Source organism: Hylaeus anthracinus, unplaced genomic scaffold, assembly GCF_026225885.1.
Source record: "Hylaeus anthracinus isolate JK02 unplaced genomic scaffold, UHH_iyHylAnth1.0_haploid 27296, whole genome shotgun sequence".
Lineage (NCBI taxonomy): Eukaryota > Metazoa > Arthropoda > Insecta > Hymenoptera > Colletidae > Hylaeus > Hylaeus anthracinus.
In genome coordinates, this window is record NW_026535103.1 from 584 (window position 1) to 20,228 (window position 19,645).

At 47.9% G+C, this 19,645-nt stretch overlaps 1 protein-coding gene across 2 annotated transcripts; it reads right to left on the reverse strand.

Annotated features, from left to right (window-relative positions):
* Positions 1-519: 519 nt before the first annotated feature.
* On the reverse strand, positions 520-8,999 carry LOC128893238 (homeobox protein prospero-like). 2 transcript variants are annotated; one of them, XM_054154066.1, is made up of 3 exons: positions 6,066-8,999; positions 4,637-5,122; positions 520-1,518 (listed from the first exon to the last, which is right to left on the reverse strand). In XM_054154066.1, exons 1-3 carry the CDS (start codon positions 8,646-8,648, stop codon positions 1,360-1,362), a joined length of 3,228 nt encoding a protein of 1,075 aa, XP_054010041.1. In that variant the 5' UTR covers positions 8,649-8,999; the 3' UTR covers positions 520-1,359. The 2 variants fall into 2 exon arrangements, with proteins under 2 accessions (XP_054010041.1, XP_054010042.1); XM_054154067.1 differs by having other exon boundaries at positions 4,637-5,107; positions 6,066-8,997.
* Positions 9,000-19,645: the final 10,646 nt, after the last annotated feature.

The following is a 19,645-nucleotide window of genomic DNA, read 5'->3' on the forward strand; positions in this document are numbered from 1 at the left end:
TCAAGTATTGTCATTAACGCCTTGACGTACAATCTGTTCGTTTCATGAGCCAGTATAGACTTTGAAAGCGTTTTTCTCCAGCGTCATTTTACAAAGTTTATTCTACATTATCAGTCTTAAACTTTAAATACGAGAATATCGCTAACTGTAAAATAAAAGATAAAAATATCGTGCATTCGCCGACGTTGCATGTGCAAATAAAGTGCGACCAGAAGTTCTGTGTCACCGAACAAACACGATCGACGCGATACGCGATAGAGACATCGACAATACGAAAGAATTCCAGTCAACCTTGACCTAAGAAAAAACTACTTGCTTTTAAAGTCGATTTCCAAAGATAATTACAATTAAAGTATTCATCATCTTCTTTAACGCGACCGATGGCTCAGTTCTTCCAGGCAATTACAAAGATGAAACAAAAGTAGCAATATCTTCTGATCTAAGCGTTCACCGTTCGATTAATTAATGTATTCAAAACGTTCCAACACGAATCACCTAAGAGGAGCCAAAACACCGTGACAATGGAGTCGTCGACGCGTTTAAATGTCGGAGGTCCGGCTGAAAACTTATGGCTTCCAGAAGCATAGGTGTCTCTCGCGATAAGAAAGCGGCAATAATGTAGCGGGGTGACCACGTGCGACCTCTTCGACCGCCTTATATCTCGGATCTGTACTGTACTCAGGCTAATTATAATCAGGCTAATGCCTGCTGGCCGGTATGCGTCGGTACCCACCGCCTCCTGCGCTCTATACCTGGCGGCAATGTAGCCACGTTACTTATCCCCGGCTGAAGAGGGGTAATTAAGATTCGGACACACCCATCGTGACTCTCTTGGGCTCTGACCGTTTCTGCGTAGGGAGTGGTCGATCCCGTGGAAAGCTCGTTCTCGTTTGCATATACACCAGAACGGGATCGCGTACCAGAAACGTCTTCCACGATCACGTTCTTTCTTTCCCCGAAACGAGACGGGACATGGCGAATTCGCGTAGGAAACCCGTTGTCAAACACGAGAAATCCAATGGCTCTAGGATCTACGAGTCCACGATTTCTCATATCGGAGATCTCGTGTTCTCGGGCCTCGCACGAGCGTTCTTGTCGACAGTTACGATCGTGTGGCGAACGTTATGCAAATCATCGTGTACCACCTACAGCGACTTGCCTTTTTCAAGGGTTTTTTTATTCGTGGAATCAGAGATCATGCGGTCGACGAAAGAGGACCGAGGGCTGTTACAACGTTCGATAGTTACGGTACATGTTGCAATTTTAATCGGATTAGATAACGGCTCCTTGAGGGAACGCGTACGATGCTCGCAACAGCCCTTAGCCAACTTCCGCGTGTAATAGTAAATATTGCTCTACTCACCGGAAATTGGAGAACCACTTGACCAGCTGCGCTGTGTTGTTCTTATTGAACTTGATGTCGGGGAAGTACATCTTGAGGATGGACGAGGACGGGTACCTGACCCAGAAGAACATTAGCTTCGCCTTCCTCAGATGCATCGGCGTCAGCGTCGACGAGTTCACCGCGGTTAAGGAAATACTCTTTGCAAGTGCAGAATGCATTCGGTGGAAATTTCTGTTGTGGACTTTGGTTATGAAAAAAGTACGGTATGCTGGCGACTCTCGAATACATCCCATTCCCCTCCCCTCCCTCTCCTCTCTACGCAGTCGCTATCTCACTTATCGATTACGGGAAGAGCACGGGGCCAGGTGAAACGAAACGATCCAGAAGAAGGACGTTCCGTGACGGCGATCTGTTTCTGTATACGCAACTATCTCAAACTTAATCGTGTTTTCCTTCGTATCAAATTGGATTAGAAATCGTACAAGCTGTGGATATCGCGAGGGTAGTAGGGGTCCAACGTTCTCGCCGAGGTTGGCCCACGATTGGCCGTATCCTCAGCGGAAGCCTTACCGACTCCTTATCGGTAATAGGATCTCTTCATGTGGTTTCATCGCATTCTTATTTGGCTAATCCGTGTGTTCAATCTCTTGCGAATCGTCTGTGACTTCGACTGGCTCTTAAGCAACCAGAAAACCTCCCTGAGGATGCGTTCCTTTTTGTAAGAATGAAAACGGAGCCTCTCGTTGCGATAAAGAAATACCGTCGAGAAGAAATTTTTATATCGTAAGGTTGAACCTCTCGAATCATTGATGAAAAAAAGTGCATCTAGTAGCAAAAAGACGGCGCACAGAGATCGAACGCATTAGTACCGATAAGTTACCGATTCGAAAATCGTTGGAGATTTTCAAAGCTTTCACGGAATAATCGGGAAAGAGTCGTCGCGTTCTCGCGGACACTCGATCCGCGTAAAGCCATCTAATTCCGCAGGGAGACGGGAAAATCCACGAGGCGTTTACAATTTTCACGAACACCTATAGTCATTGGGTGTTACCGTCAGCGCGAGAACTCTCATCGTACAAGCGAAGTCGTCGTTCACGAGCGAACGGGTCGACAAGTGTAGCCGTTCGCATCAAACGTGCGCGCACCGGGCGTCGCATTTTGCGTTTGCAGTAACGTCGATGGGTGATAACGAGATGCCAGACTGTAATAAGGGTTATTCCGCCCCGCAGTCACCCTTGCATTATCGAGCTGGTCCTTCCTCGTACCCTTGTAACGCGCCCGCCCGCACCTACGCGTCTGGTGCTTATTATACCGTGTAAGTGACACACCTCCAACGTTAAAAAAGAAGCAACGCTTACGGGGCGATGATCACGATATCGCCATCATTAATCTGAACTGATTTTTAAAAGACGACGCAGGCGGAAATAAGTATATCCCCGAACATAATGCAACGAGACGATCACGAGTGAAAAGATAACGTAATTTACATTACTAATATATAAGTGTCTCAAAAGAGACTAATTCAAAGGTCTAACAACAATAGCATCATCCATGCTAAACTCTTCTTCGTAAGTAGCTAATAAGTGACTACCCTAAATACTTAGTTCGCTCCAAACACCTTCAGACATCTAACCTCGATACCATCTACTTATAATCGGTATTTCCCTAAATGACCACTAAACGATCGTCCCAAAAGGCTACATCCTTGCTCTCCACCTCAAGATACGCATCGAATCGTTCACCCTATCGCAGCCACCCTCTCGTTTGTTGCGCGTACCCGATCCCCGTGAACGCAGAACCGGGAAGGAAACTCGGACAGCGTGAAAAGCATATTCGGATACGTTGAAGGCCGGCACGACCAGTGACAGACAAGGGTGAATTCAGAGGAGAATGGTGAACAGCAGGTTGTGCCGCGGCCATGCGCTCGACCTACCCCAAGAGGAGGGAGTGAAAAAATGCGCCATTGATTTTACATCAAAGGCCGGCTAAAAAGGTGGCAAAGAACGCCGCGCTGCCGATCGAACGACCCGAACCGACACACACAGTTGCAGTTCCGTCGTTGCATCGTTGCCGCCGCGTTTACACGCCCTACCCCGTTCCGCGCGACACACGTCTTTTTTTCACGGTTGTAAGTCCGATATTTGCCGGAGCTTTCGGCAAGTGACAGGACTGACACGTCAGATACCAGTTGTCTTTAACCAACTTCCATCTTGTCGACAATCTTGTAGACAACCGTAAGTAGATCGCGGATGTTTCATGGCAAAAAGTGACTTGGAAAAAATGTACGAAGGATATTCGTTGGGATCCGAGATATTCGTTACAATTAAGGGGATGACTGTTCTCTGGTCCCCTTTGGAACGATCATGAAGATGCATCTTTGTGTTGACTAATATCTCCGGAGAAGTTAACCGCCTTCCTCCTTGAATAATCGGTAAGAGGATCGCTCTTAAAAATTCTTTTGTCTGACAGATCGAACGAATGGCTGCGAAGCGGCCGTAAAATACGACGGAGGTGTAAAACCGAGTCCGATACGGATCGAGTATAAGTTGACCCTGGAGTTCCGTGGATTCTCATACGGCGGGAGAAGTAGTAGAAGTGGCTTATCTACGATAAGTCGAGGAGACGCTCCTGATGGGAAGTTCACGGACCGCCTCCTCTCTCGTTTCCGCGGTTAAATTCCGAAATTGCGGGACAGATTATTGGCTTGCGAAGTTGGGTGAGACTCGAGGCCGAGGGTGGGCCGAGTAGGCAAAGAACTTTCGACCTCGCGCGTTGTTGCCGGACAAACTCTACTCGTAGGTGCAGCCAACATTAGCCTAACTCCGCGGCAAACTAATCTAACATTCGTCCGAGCTTCCTCCGACCTCCTGCCATTCTCTCGACTTCCTTCTCCTTGTTGGCGAACCGGCTTTTTCTCCCGGAGAACTCGACGCGGTTTTCCGAAGTTTCCCCAGCTTCGCGTTCCCTTCTACGGGGGGATGAAAAAAAAAAAGACATTCCTAAGCATCGTCATCAACTCTTTCCTACTGCTTTTTAACGCTCGATTTCGCTCGTCGCTTTATCCAGCTCTGGCCGCGTACTCTTCCCGATTTAATACCGAAAGTTGGACTGTACTTTCTTTGGAGAACGTCCAGACTCTGTTCTTTCGCCATATTGCCGCGTTCGCGTACCTTGGAGCGCTAACCAAGAACATTGGTCGCGAATAGAAACTTTGATTAGATCGGATTGTTCTGGACGTTCACCAACTCCCAAACTATAGTCTCCTCTCGATGTAGCATTAGAAAAGGATATTGTAGGCTGAACTCCGTCGTAGCTGATGTCGCCAGAGTTGCATTCGCTCGCCCGATCGTTGCTGTCCATCCTGAGGTGTCCGTAGTCCGGACTGCCGTGCTGGGCAGCCGCCAATAAGGCAGGATGCAGTATAGCCGGCGGATGGGGTAATGGTGGGGAGTCCCTGAGTTCTACGCCTCCACCTGGAGGACTCGCAGGTAGGTGATGTGGCCCCGGGGGTGGTACCTGACCAGGATGACCCGTGTGAGGGTTGAAGAACGGCGAGTACGGCGAGAACACTTGACTCTCGTGGAGACTTGGGTTTGGTATCGCTACGCTGGTTGGCAGAGACACTGGCAGCATCGGTGGTGGCGCGTGGTAGGGTCTCGGTGGTGGTGGGGGCGGTGGACTCTCACTGCCTCCTTGCGAACAGCCACCCTCCTGCGCCAGGATTCTGGACACGGTCCTCGGTGTGATCCTCGTGTCCGTCACCTGTGAAGGAAAATACTAATTGATATCTTCATTTACAATTGTGAAATTCAAGCTTCCAATGTGTATTTACAGCCAGTCACTAAAATATACGCACGATCGTTTAACGTAGTATACAGAGATGGGTGAGGCAAGATTAACAAAGTTTGAACGTAATAATAGCGGGAACTCTTTTGAAGCTTAATAGCACGTATCGAAGTTTGTTTTTATCAATTTTCTTGTAAACTACTTTGACTAATTTTATTCTGAATATAATAAATATTGGTATATCTTCCTCACCTTACTATAAAGTATACTTTTAATAACATTATAAGCATTATAGAGCGTGTATAGACTTTCGTGACTGACTGTATTCTTATAGATAAGTAATACTAATGTCTACTTCTACACAGGTGAATATTATATTAGAAAGGTAGAATCGAATTATAGGTTTTCAATGAGTTTGGTGCACTAAGTGATATGCCTGAAAATTTTTAGGCATTTTTTTTTGTTCACTGTCAAATATTCTACTGTACAGCTTAAATTTTAATTTCGTTTGGAAAGGAGCGAATAATAGTTAGTAGACTGCACATGTTTACGCGAGTGTGCATAAATGCGAAAGTATATAAAATATCGATACTAATATATATATATATATATTACACTGTTTAAAAGACAAATTTATATTTTTACAGATTCGTATAAAGAATTGAGATTTAATTGAAAGTATGTATCATCGTCTAAACAGTGTAACACGTTTGTTATTGTTAATATTTTATATATTTTTACATTTATAAACATTCTCATACGTTTTTCCATATTTTCGCTTGCCATAAACATTCGCAATCTAATTATTAGAAATTTGTTCGATCTCTAGAAGAAATTAACGATCGAATAATCGAAACTTTAATGCTTTTTAGAACGATTTTCTCATACTCTACGATTGATTATTTTGTTGGAAAGTTAAGAAAGCGATAATTACCTTATGACGTTTCTTCTTGGGCGTCATCACGAGCGAGAGGGCCTCGTTCTGTTCCGAATCCCTGACTTCTCTCTCGTCGCTCCTCATGTTACAGTATTGGTCGCGTTGTTGCTGTTCTCTCTGCTGGTGCTCCCGTTGCTGTTGATGCTGCTGCTGCTGTTGTTGTTGCTGCGCCTGCATGGAGGCCATAGCGTATATCGTCGGCGGTTTCGGTGCCTGAAAGATCGCGTTGCTAGACCTCACGTGCGGAGGCAGTTGGTTCATTTGATTAAGGTTGTTTTCCGTGGGGCCAGAATGAGGACCATGGGGGCCACCAGGCATGGGCCCGATTTGAGGGAAACCCGTAGATTGCGGAGGAGGGGGCCCGCCACTGTGGGGCCCCCGTGGCCCGTTTGGGCCACCGGGTGGTTGTGGTGCTCCTCTATCGACTACTTTCGTCCTAGGCGATTTTCGTTCGAGTACTTGGCTCGCGAGAAGGAGATCCTTGTTTAGTTGTTCGGCGGCAACTTGCGCCGCCTCGCTTTGTTTCCCAAGAAACCTCCTCTGTTGCACGAACCTGGTCACTATACTGTCAATTAGATTCGTCAAAGACGAAGTGATTTCTGTTTTCAGAATATCCGCCAAGCCTTCCAAATCCGCACCAGTGATATGAGGACCCGACGAGCTAACCGCTGCCGCTGCACCTCTAAAGACACTTAACCTCTCTTGGAAGTCTTTATGTTGAAGAGGCGTACTCGTTGCTTGCATTTGTGGCATTTGCGGCGTGGACGGGCCGGTATTGCTTTGACTCTGTTGCTGTGGTTGACTCGGAGGGGGTGGTGGAGAATTTTGTCGTTGCAGTTGTTGCTGTTGGTGCTGTTGTTGTTGTTGTTGCTGCTGTTGCTGTTGTTGCTGTTGCCTCGCCGCAGCCTCCTGGTGTTGCTTCATTCTCTCCAAAGCAGCGTGTTGCTGATCGAGGTAGGCTTTGTGTCCTATATGATACATAGCTGCCGTGGCGTGCGTGTGTTCGGGTGGGATGGCCGGAAGGCCGTTGTACGGTGGTGGATGAGGTCGCGGTGGTCTCGGTGGTGGTGGTTGAGGTTGCTGCTGAGGACTGGCGGGCGCATCGCCGCTCTCGCTCGTGTCCGGTTCCATTCTGCTCGAAATCTCTATGTACTTTTGCTGCATTATCACCAACTGTTCGCGCAGCATTTTCAGTTGACTTTTGAGGTTGTCCTTCTCCTCGCGTTTCTGCCTGATCATCGAAGGATCCTCCTCCTCTTCGCTCTCCTCCTCGTCGTCCATCATCGTGTCGTTGACACTATGCTGGAGAACGTGATGCACTGTTTGCTGCTGAGGTTGGTACAGTTTCCGTTTTTTACAACCGTTCACCGTGGTCGTTTGAAGGGCAGGACTGCTGCGCATCGTGCTGACAATATTCTCGACACGAGCGCGTTTTATTTCCGTCGTCGGCGAATTCGTTTCGATTTTGGGCACGATCGGGCAAGGCGAGTTACTCGGGCTCCGTTTGATATTCAACGAGTCCTGTATCTCCTCCTTGACGGAAACTGACCCTGACCTTGGTTGCGTGGGACTGGGCGGCAAACTCTGTTCGCAGTCCGAACCATCGAGATTGGCCCCAGGCTCCATACCAGCTTCGGTGAAGACGTCCTCTATAGCACGTGCGGCTGCGGCTGCGTCCTCGGCGCTATCCTCGGCATCGCCCGGCATCACGGTATCACGATCACTGTGATTCGCGTTATTCACGAGGTTATTCCCGTCACCACTGTCCTCTCCGCCACTCTGCACTATTCCACTACGCGCACTATCACTATTCTGTTGATGCTGCTGAGGGCTCTGTTGATGCTGCTGCTGAGACTTAAGTAGATCCGCTGTTGTGTTGTTGTTGTTGCTGTGTATACTGTTATTATTGTTCGGTTGTTCCTGAACCGAGAGCGCGGACAGTTTGCGCCCTTGAAGTATATCGCGTAGCATGTGCTGCGTGAGCTCGGCGGTGGCGGGATCGTCGCAATTAACAACAGCACCCGATTGCAAATTCGCGGCAGGATCCATGCCGGCGCCAGTCATCCCATGGCCGCCCTCTGGCGGTGAGCCACCGGCGTCACTGGCCTGTTTGACCTGTCGTCCGAGCAGCTCGTTCAACATCTTGGCGGGGCCGTAACCCGGTGCCCCGAAGAAGCCGAATGCCGCGTGGGCGGAATGCTGCTGAGCGGTTGGACCCGTCGTAGCTGTACCTAAGTGACCTTGACTTCCTGCCGCTCCAGCTTGTTGTTGCTGGAGTTGTTGTTGTTGCTGTTGTTGTTGCTGCTGTTGTTGCTGCGACTGAGACTGATGATGCTGCGACGGCTGTTGTTGTTGCGGAAGCGTTGGCCCGGTGCCACCGAAGATCGAACCGTACAAACCACCGCCGTGAAACGATGGCCGGGAGGTGAAGTGCGGTATACTCGAGTAGTTGTTGCGCGGCTCGCCGGCGTCCACGCGCTGTCTGGTGCGCTTCTGCTTCTTCTGGAGTTGCTGTTGCTTGCTTTCCGTGGTTGCTCCGTAGGGGGCGAAATACTCGGTCTCCTCCCCCGATGACATCATCGGCCGTCTGGTTGGTCGGCCCCCCGAAGGCCTCCGCGTCCCCTCCCCGCCAGGGTTCCTTGTCACCCCTCCCCTTCGCGCTCGAATAGCCCCTCGTGGCTCGGCGCGCTGCCGCTGCTTCTGTACTCTGTGCTCTCGCCGTTTCCCCTACCACAGCCGCCTTTCCTCGTCGTTCCTTCTACCTTGTCGTCCCCACTCTGATCGTCAACACTCTACCCTCTCCAGTTTCTTCGTCTTCGGCGTCTCCTTCTCCTTCTCCTCCTCCGCCGCCGCCGCCGCCGCCGCCGCCTCCTCTTCTTTTTCTTCCTCCTCCTCCGCTGCCGCCGCCGCCTCTTCTTTCTCCTCTTCTTCCTCCTCCTCCTCCTCCTCCTCCTCCTCCTCCTCCTCCGCCTCCGCCGCCGACGACGTCGGCAGCCTTCTCCTTCCCGACGAACTCCTGCTTCCTCCTCTTCTCCTCCTTCTCCTTCTCTCGCGCCTCCTCTGCCACTTCTTCCGTCGTTCCTCGGTTTTTCTGCACCTTCTTTTCACTATTCCGCACCCCGCTCCTTCCGTCGTGGAGCTGACGCCAACAGCTGGGGCTTCTCGGTGACTCGATGTCGGCGATTCGTCTTCGTCTCGGGACGACGATTTCTCTTAGCGAGTCGCGGCTCGTTGTCGGGACTGTTTCCGCAACTTCCGTTTTTCCTTACGTTTTTACTACGATGACAATTCAAGCCGACACCGCCGCTTCCGCTACAGTTTCTACCGTTGTTACGTTTCTTCGCGACAGTCGATGCGATATTACTCACGTTGATAGCCACGAAAAGTGAGGCCGGTGCTCTCGCGGGCGGAATCCTCGTGCTCCCGCCTGGGAGCTGCATCCTTCGAGCTCACCAAAGGGCTGGGTGCCCCTCGCTCCCTCGTCTCGATTTTCGTTCGCGCGATTCTTCTTATCCGTCTGAAACAGAAGTAACGTCGAACGCCTTTTAGTCGGGTATTCGGATACGGCTCGCCTACCCGCTCAATGAAAGGAGATCGATATTAGACGTAAAGTTAAACCGTGAACCGTATTTTATTTTAAACAAGCTCTGCATATAGACGCCCACTTCCGCAGATAGTACCGACCGAACGGTCTGTGTACGACTGTCGTTGACTTTACTCTTAGACCTCTACTCGAGCCAATTTACTCGCGATACGGGAAAACTTCATTTAATTCTTCACTTCCTACCAGCTTGATTCGGTTTAATTCTCTGCTTGTGCAGTCTTTCAACGTGAAAACGTTCTATATAGGAACTTTTGGTTAACAGAATTAGGTATTCTTCACATATTTATTTAGACAAATTCGATACGATGATCAGGTTCGATAATGATTTGTATGGATCAATTTCTAGGCAATTTTCGTGTAATTCTCATTCATTCCTATTATATTTGTTCGCATTTTGTTTAGACGTTCTATGGGTACAGATGACATTACTCAAGCTTTTAATCCATCCGAGGTAATCTTAAAATTCTTGCGGGAACTTGTAGTCGAATATTTCTAGAATAAAATGAAAATACGGGAAAGAAGGTCAAGAAATGTTTCAATTTCTACAAAATTGAAAATACAGAGTCTACATCTTCACAAACTACAGATGCTTGTTGAAGATTTCGAATTTTCTCATATTTCTCATATTTACCCACGAGATTTTTCCAAGAACATTTGCAGTCTTGACGCGATAACGTCGTTTATGTAATTCGGAGCGATCCACGACGAAACCAGACGTATAAAAATAAAATTTCTTTCGTCGACATAGCCACTTAAACGTAAACCCTGGAAAAGTGTATCGGTTCATCGCACGTATTGCCAGGAAACGTGGATGGAGATTCCTAGCGTTATCGGTTAAAAATACACTGATCGACCACGGGCGACGAGTCGGACAGTCCTTTTGTAACGCGATGTGTTCTAACTTCGGCCCGATGTCTTGCCGAGAGTTTTAGCGAAAGCTGAATGTATAGCGGAACGCAAACGTCGAGATTGGTCGAAGAAGAGGGCGACCATAAGAAAATTACTTGCTGTGAATTTCTTATTCAGAGCGTAGGCAGTTGCGTCGAATCGACTCGTCGTCGGGGATTACACGTTTGTCGTTGATCGATAGCCGGAGGACGAAAGGGGCACAAAAAAGTAATTGATAGCAAATCCTCGGTCATAGACCAGCACACCATCTGGCTTGGTCAAACTCGAGGGTAGAAACAGTCTACCGTTCGACTCGGAATCGTTCGATTCTTTGGTCCCTAATTCGGTGGTTTATCTCGCTCATGAATGTTCCATTTTCGTGCGAGACTCGTAACTATCCAAGAATTCGATAGTTTTATATTCTTCGTGAACGCGTTAATTACAGTTAATTTGCGCAAGGAAAACATTAATTACGAAAATGGTGTAATAACCTTATTTGTTGCGTTAGAGAGCTCTGCTTCTCTGTATGAGTCGTTCATTATGAAAATGGTGTAATCCCGTTGAAAAATAGTATGTCTGCGGGCAACAAAAACAATATTTCTTCGTGAATGTGTCGATTTAATTTCAGTTGCCAAACGCAATAAGAATTTTATGAAATTTACTATTTACTACATTACATGCTATCGCTTCTTTATATAAAACGTTTATTATTAAAGTGGTATAATCTTTCGGAAAAATGGAGCGACTACCACCGAAAGAAACCTACTAATTTCTTAACGAACATGACGTATTAATAACATTCCAATGATCGTAATTGGATCCACGGTGACGTCTCAAGAATAAGGATAATTGACCGGCGATTTCGTACGGGTCAGTTTCTCACGAGGGCCTTTCGCGGCGGACGATAATCGGTAGACATTCGACAAATTCATTCACCGACGACAGGGCTCGATCGTTTCACGATTCAATTGCCGATACGCATAAGTGCGTGGGTACACGCGAGTCGGCCTTCTGCGTTTGCACGCACGCAGCATGATACGCCGGGGCGCTTAGCGTGCACCAATATCAGCGTGATATATGTTTGCGTGAATGTGCACGAGATTCGAAGCAACAGCTGAGCAGCTTAAAGCACCTGCGCTCAATAGGCCGACATATTCCATAGTTTGCCTACGCACGAGCCGCCTGCGTTCGAGGACACGAGTACTCGTCCCTATATATCGACAGAGCGACTAGACGTGTGTATACGCGCCGGCTCATGAAGCAACAAGGAGGCTCAAAGAGAAATGCGTATATAGCAACACGTGGCAAAACCGGCGAATTGGTGGAAAGCACGGGATCGTTGTACTTTTTTTCCTCGAGCTGCGCGCTCGGCTTTCAGCCCGCGCTGCTTCCACCGTTTTGCGAGATCGCGCAAGGAAAAGGGAGAAAACGAGCTTAAAATTCATCGATCATTTGCTCGCTTCTGGAGGATGAATCTAATTGAATATTGATTACCCTGGTCTTTGCCTTCTATTTGTTTCGGGCGGGAGCGGTGCGTCGTGAAATGTAGAGGACGGACGATCCCAGCGGCGAAGTAATGGCCGCGGCAGTTTATTGATACTCTCCGGAGCAGGGATGCGCAAAGTCAGGTCCAATCTCTTCCATTCGGCTGATCTGGCGCGGCTATCGTCAGAAACGTCCTCGAAAGTCTGAACGATATGTAATTGGTCTCGCAATTGGAAATTTTCGTCGGGAATTATCAGTGAAATGCTGGGAAATCGGACCGCCTTTGATTTGAATATTTATTATGAATTGAGAGGATTCCTCGCCACGGTGAAAGTAACTCTGAAAAATGATTTCCTCGTCGATCTATCGACTTGATTATTGCCCGACTTCGATAAGGCTGCTTTCGTTTTCCACGAATAGAAAGATTTCGTTCGGAGATACTGCTCCCCAGCAATTATCTTGGGCGGCAAGGGGGGGGGGTGGTCACGGGGTGAAAAAGGTGACATATGTTCGAAGGCACGATAAAAGTCTGCGATCGTACCTGCCTCGAAGAACGTAACTCTTCGAGGGGGGTCGGGAACTTCTGTCCTTCCTAATTTTGATCGGTACTTCCCTTCTGCGCTGCCATGCGTGGGACGGGGAGAATAAAAGGGTGTCCGCCGGAAATGGTTTTAGGAACTCTCCCACTGTTCCTGCGACTCGGAAGTAGCCACGCCGTGCTAATTACAAGCGTAAAACTTACTCGACCGAGCTTCGTGCCTCGGCATCGATACCTGTCCGACAGATGCGCTGTCGAATTCGTCAAAACGAAAGGTTACTTCGAAAAATTCGTTTGAAACTGCTTTCGAATTCTCTATCTATGTTTCGTAGAATTTTCTACGATGAAGATCGCGTTTATTCGTTTCCTTTATTAATTAGATAATACCGTAGGTCTTTGCTTGTTTGTATCACAGATTTGAGAATACAGCAACGGCGAACACCCCTTGGTTTGATCTGGAAGGTCTATGCGAATGTACGCTTAAACACTCGTGAAGTAACATTCTCCTAACATTTTCTCTTACTTTCAAATTGTTTCTAAACTGTAACTCCACCTAAACGAACGAGCTTCGATTCTAACAGTGTTTGCACGGTAAACACATTCGCGAGGGACGACAAGTGGATTAGAGCACGAAGAATCGTAAGATTACTGCAATTAAAGGATAAAATCGTTGGGAAATAAGAAACGTGGTTTGTTCGTAGCTGACCACATATTTCGACTGGCAATGACAGTCGCATCGATCGCTTTAGTGTGAAGCGAAAACAGCCTGATGAACGACCAACAGCCATTTCCTGTGCGTCATACGATATTTACCGTTTAAGCAGGTGACTTGATTTGAAGGGGTGATTACAAGTCATGCCGGTGGGGTTGCTGTACGAGATTAGAAAATTACTGAGTGGACGCAACTTGAGCGTTGCGCGTTCTAGTGACATTGTAATGTTCTTATGAAATTTTTGGAGGAAAGAAGAAGTGGAGAGATGAGGAGACAAGAGAAGACGAAGAGATTTAATATGAAGTGATGAGAAACGATGAAACGAAGAGGTAAGGACAAGTTTAATTATAAAATGGAAGAAGAACATTGTATCTACTCAAGAATTGGTATATGCAATGCCATTCTAAAATTCCTACAGACTTGAATCCAACGTAGAAGAGAAATACAGCGGAATGAAAGAACGAACGTTGAGACCAAGAAGAGGATGCTTCAAAAATGAACTGTCGATTACGAACGGAAGTTAATGGAAGGCTGGCTCGTAATTCCGTCGACTTTTCCCGAAGACCTCCATCGTTCAGGAGTTAGGATTTAAGGTAGCCATTGTTTCGAGTTATCGGCGCTGATAACTTCCACCTATAGGTCTGGGTAATTAAAGAAGAGACCTGAACGCAGGAAAGCTGCAGGCGAGCGTTCGTTATTCTCTTACCATCGATCACGAGCTTTCCATCGACGCGTCGACCTTGCATGAAATTTCAAAGGGGAAACTTCGAATCGAAATTTTTTAATGAATCCGCGAACGAAAAGAAAGAAATCTATCCTTCTTGGCCGTCCCGATTCGCTTCCTTTGATAGATTCGCTACCCCTTCTACGGGCGGAGATTTATAAAAATAGAAGGCACAAAGGTCGATATAAAAGGGATGGAATTACAATCGACGGGGTCTATAGCCACTGAAACTTTTTCACCCCCGTCGTGGAACAAGTCTTGACTTGTCGCGAGAAATTCTAGGGATTGCATAATTCAGAAAAGATTTTTAAGTTAAAAATAGGCGGACTTAAAGCACGATTATGTGCAATTCTCTCGCTTTTGCCTCGAGAACACAGGTCTGACCTTCCTTCTTTTCTGCTGATAAACCTATTACGCTCGGATGTACTCGGTATACCATGTAAACCCTTGAGAACAGCAACACCTCGATAAGGTTAAATTCCAATACATCTCGGTCCCACTCGATAATAGCCAGGAAAGCGAAAAATGAATCAACAGGAGGGGAAGAATGGCCTCTTGGTCGATGGTTCGTGTAGATTTCGTGGCTTCCGATCGACGAGGAAGGACAACCGGGTGGAACCCGCAGCGAAAACGAAACAATACTTGCATGTTGCGACCCTAACGACTTCCTTCCGGCAAGGAACGTTGAACGTACAAGTAGCTGGCATGTTTTTACTCCGGCGTGTATCGTGCCGCGCGTACCCCACATGGCGTAATCGAGGTAACGCCGCGACAGCATGTGCATTGGAATTCCACCCCCTGTAGGTGTCATGTGGCGGAGTGTTCGCAGGGGGTTGCATGGGAACCCGGTTATGGTCATCGGCCCATGTCCGTGGCTACGATCCGCACGCATAGCTGAGCCGTTTTCCCCTCGATATAAAATTATTGCAACATTCGTTTCATTATTATCCGCAGACTGACCGAGCACCCTTCCGTGGCACGTACCCGCAGACAGGTAAACACACCCCCGTTTCGTGACGCCTAATCGTGAATGTGTATAGACGTACACTGGCAGATGGTAGCAGGGCGAGCCAGCGTGCAAAGAGACAGAGCGAGAGAGAACTGCGTTGTATATACACAATGATACACGCATACAAAAGCAGAGGCACGGCGAGTCGTGTGCATACACACACGGCTCACACGCGTTCTGCATATTATCGGGCTGCTCCGATGCAACAAGTTGACCGGGTGTCAATTGATGTGTTATTAATTGGAGGTTAATTGCGTTAATGCGCTGCCAACCCCGTCTACCCGCGCCGCCCACCAGTCAACCACCCCCGTGGCGTCGACAGCCTCCCACCCGCCCCCACCACCGCCGCCCGACTGTTTTATTATTATTTTGCATTCGAATCGTTTCGATTCACTGGCACGCGCCCAAACCAAACTTCGACAAGTGCGAGAGAGCCGGATAGAGCGGGAACGCGTATAGCGTGCGTATGAATGAGCGAGAGAGAAAATGCGGGGGAAGGGGATCATTTAAAAGCGGCGGCCTGTCACCGATTTTCATAATTTACAGCTCGTTAAATTTGTTTCGCTTTTTACCTCGCTCTCCGCGATTACGCGACCCAGGGCCATTAATCTACCTTCGGTTCGTTTTCAATGAGTTTAATCGCGTTTCAAAAACAATGTGGGTCAACGCCACGGCCGTGTTATTCCTGGCACGCGAACATGACCTTTCCTCCGTTTTCATTTCGATTTCGGTCGCCATTCATGCCCCCGCGTACCCAGATAATACGCGTGATAATGAGCGCGTCACTTTTACGAGTCGCATGCTCGATGACGACGGGATTTTTCACTATAGCGAAACGAATGAAAACCGGGTCCGTTCCAGACGTGACCTTTCGCCCCGTGCCTGTCGGATTTCGCGTACTTTTTCCAGCCGTTTCGGCCAATTAAAGGGGTAAGCGCCGAATTCGAACTACGCGAAGACACGATGCTTCGATAATCGTCACTTTGGACGACGATGGAAAAATCGTGGTGTCGTTCAGAGTATTGGTTTAACTTATATTTAAATTGGGAGACGAGTTACCGTCGCCTGAATAGAATTGATGAATTTTTCAACGTTATCATGGTACTTGCCAATTATTAATACGTGAGTTTCTGAAGAAGTCTGAGATGTAGACACTAAAATTAAATGCTTGGTTTAACCCAAACAAACATTTCTTGCTCTCACATACCAGTTTCTAGCGAAATCGAGGAAGAACGAACGTTGAACAGCAATATATAAAAGTATAGTGTAAAAAGGTAGCCGACAAGTTGGAGGGCGAGGGGGAGAAAGAAGACTTCAACGTGGCTCCTTTATCCGAAAACGACGGCTGCCAGGGAAAACTACCCAAGGTGCGATCGCAAATCTCCTCGGAGAATTTTCACGAGACTATCTGCAGCCTCTCCTCGATGTGTTCCCATGACTTCTCTCTGTGGGAAACGCTAACGTCTAATATTGAAGCTACAAAAAATCCTGCGGCGCCCGTCGTCCTCCTTCTGGAAAGGAAGTAGGAACAACGGTCCTTGCCCTCAGCGGCGTCGACGTTCCCTTGCGGAGGGGACGATCGATGGTCTTTCCCGTGGTATTTAAACTCGCAGATTTTGATCGAATTTCACTGGTTAAAATATTAATGTACCTGCTATTTCGATACATACGAAAATTTCTCATTTTCTCTAGCGTATAATTTGCTTCGTCGTTACCAAAGGTTTAGTAGAATTCATTTATGGAACGTTTGTTTTCAGGTCTGGCAGTTAGGAGGATGCGTTTCTGGAGAATTTAGAAGAACGTGAAATTAAATTTCTGAGATGGTTTATCCATGAGATGACTTACCCCTTTTATGCCACGCTATGCTTAGACGACGCTATTGTTTCAATTATTGCTCACACAACTGTAATTTTAATTTCAATGAAGCTATCTACAAATCCAATACATCTCCACAACCGCAATCCTTGCAGAATCCTCTGATCAATTTGTCCGAAACATCATTCGGAATTGGAATGAAAAGTAACAAAATTCTAAAGGTGCTTGGAGTTCGTTTCGTGGTCCCCGAAACTCGACGCCGCTGCAAGATCAAGAAGGCCCCCTTGCTAGCATTCAGGTGGTTTTGCCGGGTGGCGTCCACCGATTTAAATGTCCAGGTATCCCCCAGCCGGGATTCAGGTAAGGTAACTTCTCCAGACTGGCTGCACCCTTCGCGACGGTTCCCCAACGCGCAAGACCAAGGAGAAGGGCGAAGAAGGTAGAGGGAAGGCCTCCTTAGGGCCGAGGAGCGCGTGCCAGCTGCCGTTACAAGGCGTAACCGACGTTTCGGCTTCTTGTTGCCATTGTTAGGGGCCCCACCGAGGTCGGTCTAACGTCTTGGAGGACAAACGAACTCCTGCATCGCCAACGTCTTGAGAGTCGCGCCGAGGCGGTCGGTTGACTCGTGCCTGGGTGGAGTAACGGTTTCCCCGTTTCCTTTTAGGAAGCCACGTTATTCTCCTCGCCGCGATCGGGTCGAGATAAGGGTGGGGGATACTGTTGCGTCTTGGGGTTGATAATAATTGCGTGATGGAAACGGACACGGACACGAACGTCCAGGGATCCCTTTGGCGAAGGAGACTTGGAGCGTGAAAGCGGATTTGAATGTTTCGCGCGGAATTAACTGCTCGATGCTAGCAATTGGTCCCTCGAATGAGGTAGGTCAGTCGAGCAAAGGTCGAAAGAGCAATAGACAAGTTTGATGAATCCAGGCGATTGGGCAAGGTTTACAGAGTCGTTTGGTGCTGTGTTTAAAAGGTGCAAGTTTGTGGAGGATGTCAGAAGACTGTGATTTTCTTTTAACGAACTCCTTTTTCTGCAGATAACTTGCGAAGCATTTAATTTATAATATCTCAGATTGATAGTGCTACTTATTGGTTATTGGCTATGATAGACATTGTATAATTAAGATGCACACGTCATCTTGTGTAGCCCAGCTTATAAGACTTGCAGCCTATCTATGAAGGATAAGCGTAACAGTGATAGAGTCCGAGTGGCATGAATGAGAGGACGTAAAGTGAACTCAAACACCACAGAAGTCCTGATTCTGATCGTCGACAGAAGAGCTGCTCCTTCCCCGTGCCAAGCAAGAGTCCCAGATTCGGCTTCGAGTAATCAGCGACAAGTAGATCGAGGAGGCTTAACGACAGACTCCCAGTCTTCCTCTGTTTGCTTTTTATTGGCCACGGGTTACTTTTCGAGGCAGTTATGTAGATACGTTAGCAGCATATTGGCAACCAGGAGCGGCCAGGATTATCGGCATTATTGTCGTCGGCATTTCGTGGCGTGGTCTCCTTATGGCACCCGGCCAACCTGCACTCCCGGAGCTTTTCGCTACGCCGGCTTTTTCCCGTCGTCGATATCGCTGGCCGTACCTCCGAGAGATTGCTTAATTATATTCAATTGCCAAAGTTCCGTGCTTGCGCGTTTGGCTCGCGACGGTGCGCGCTCGGTCCACGTCTGGAAGCCGCAGTTTCGAAAAGTATGCCAGGAAAACTGAAGCGTCGCTTTCGGGTTACTTCCAGCCCGTTATTTACGAATTTATCGCCGCGAAGTGTGTCCCCGCCGCGGACTCTCGAGAGAAATAAAGGGAAAGACGCATTGCTGACGGAAGCTTCGGCGAGCACGGTCGCAAGCACCGCCATTGTCCGCTCGGGGGAAAAACGAGGAAAAGGAACGGGCGCGTTTCCACGTCATTAAGGTGCTCGTATATCGGGCTAGCCGCGATCACGATCGCAGATACGAAGCACGAACGCGAACCAACTCCGTGTCCTGATAATCTGCTTCGGATACGATGGCAATAAAAAAAAAAAATAATAATAATAAAGGATGAGAGATCAGTCCCGAAGATGGAAAGTCGGCCTTCCAGCGGAACAGATGCCGGGAATGGATAGACACGAAACGGGGTTTGGCGTCGTTCGGATCGTGCCGTTGGCTTTTGTTGCAGCTGGACCTTGGTCTACATTCGAGGTTCTCGAAACGGAATGCGTGGGGCACACCTTTGATCGCTCGGAAAACCAGAAACAGCTGGTTACTGCGAATCAATTTATCGAGTGGATGCTGATGAATTAGGACCGGCCTGGAGGTGTCTTTGATTAGATGCGATGCTCGTTACTACGATTCCATTAATTAAGGCAGCGTTGCAAAGTAGAAACGCATGGCGTCTTTTTCTGCTTTGTACAGGTATCGATTCCGAATCGGAGATTCGATGTGGTTCACGAGTACGTGGTTATTAATTCGATCATAAATTAATTCGATCTTTAATGAAACAGTAATCGATTCCGACTGTTGAATATATCGATTTCGATGGTCCAAAGGCCCTACCAACTATATCCATACGATTTATCCATGTGACGCAACAGATTCGTGAAAAGACCGGCGTTCGAAAAGGAAGAGGAAATTGGAGAACGGACAGAAGTGGTCCCGAGCGCAAAGCAGGATCTCTTCTTCTTGACGTTACGAAGCTGAACGCGGCACGTCCGTGGAACGACGCGCGGCAAGCGGTGGTCTGATCGTTTGAGCCAATCATGCCGTGATTGAGTATAATGGACTTGCGTCTTGTCCCCCAGGGCAGTGGTTCTC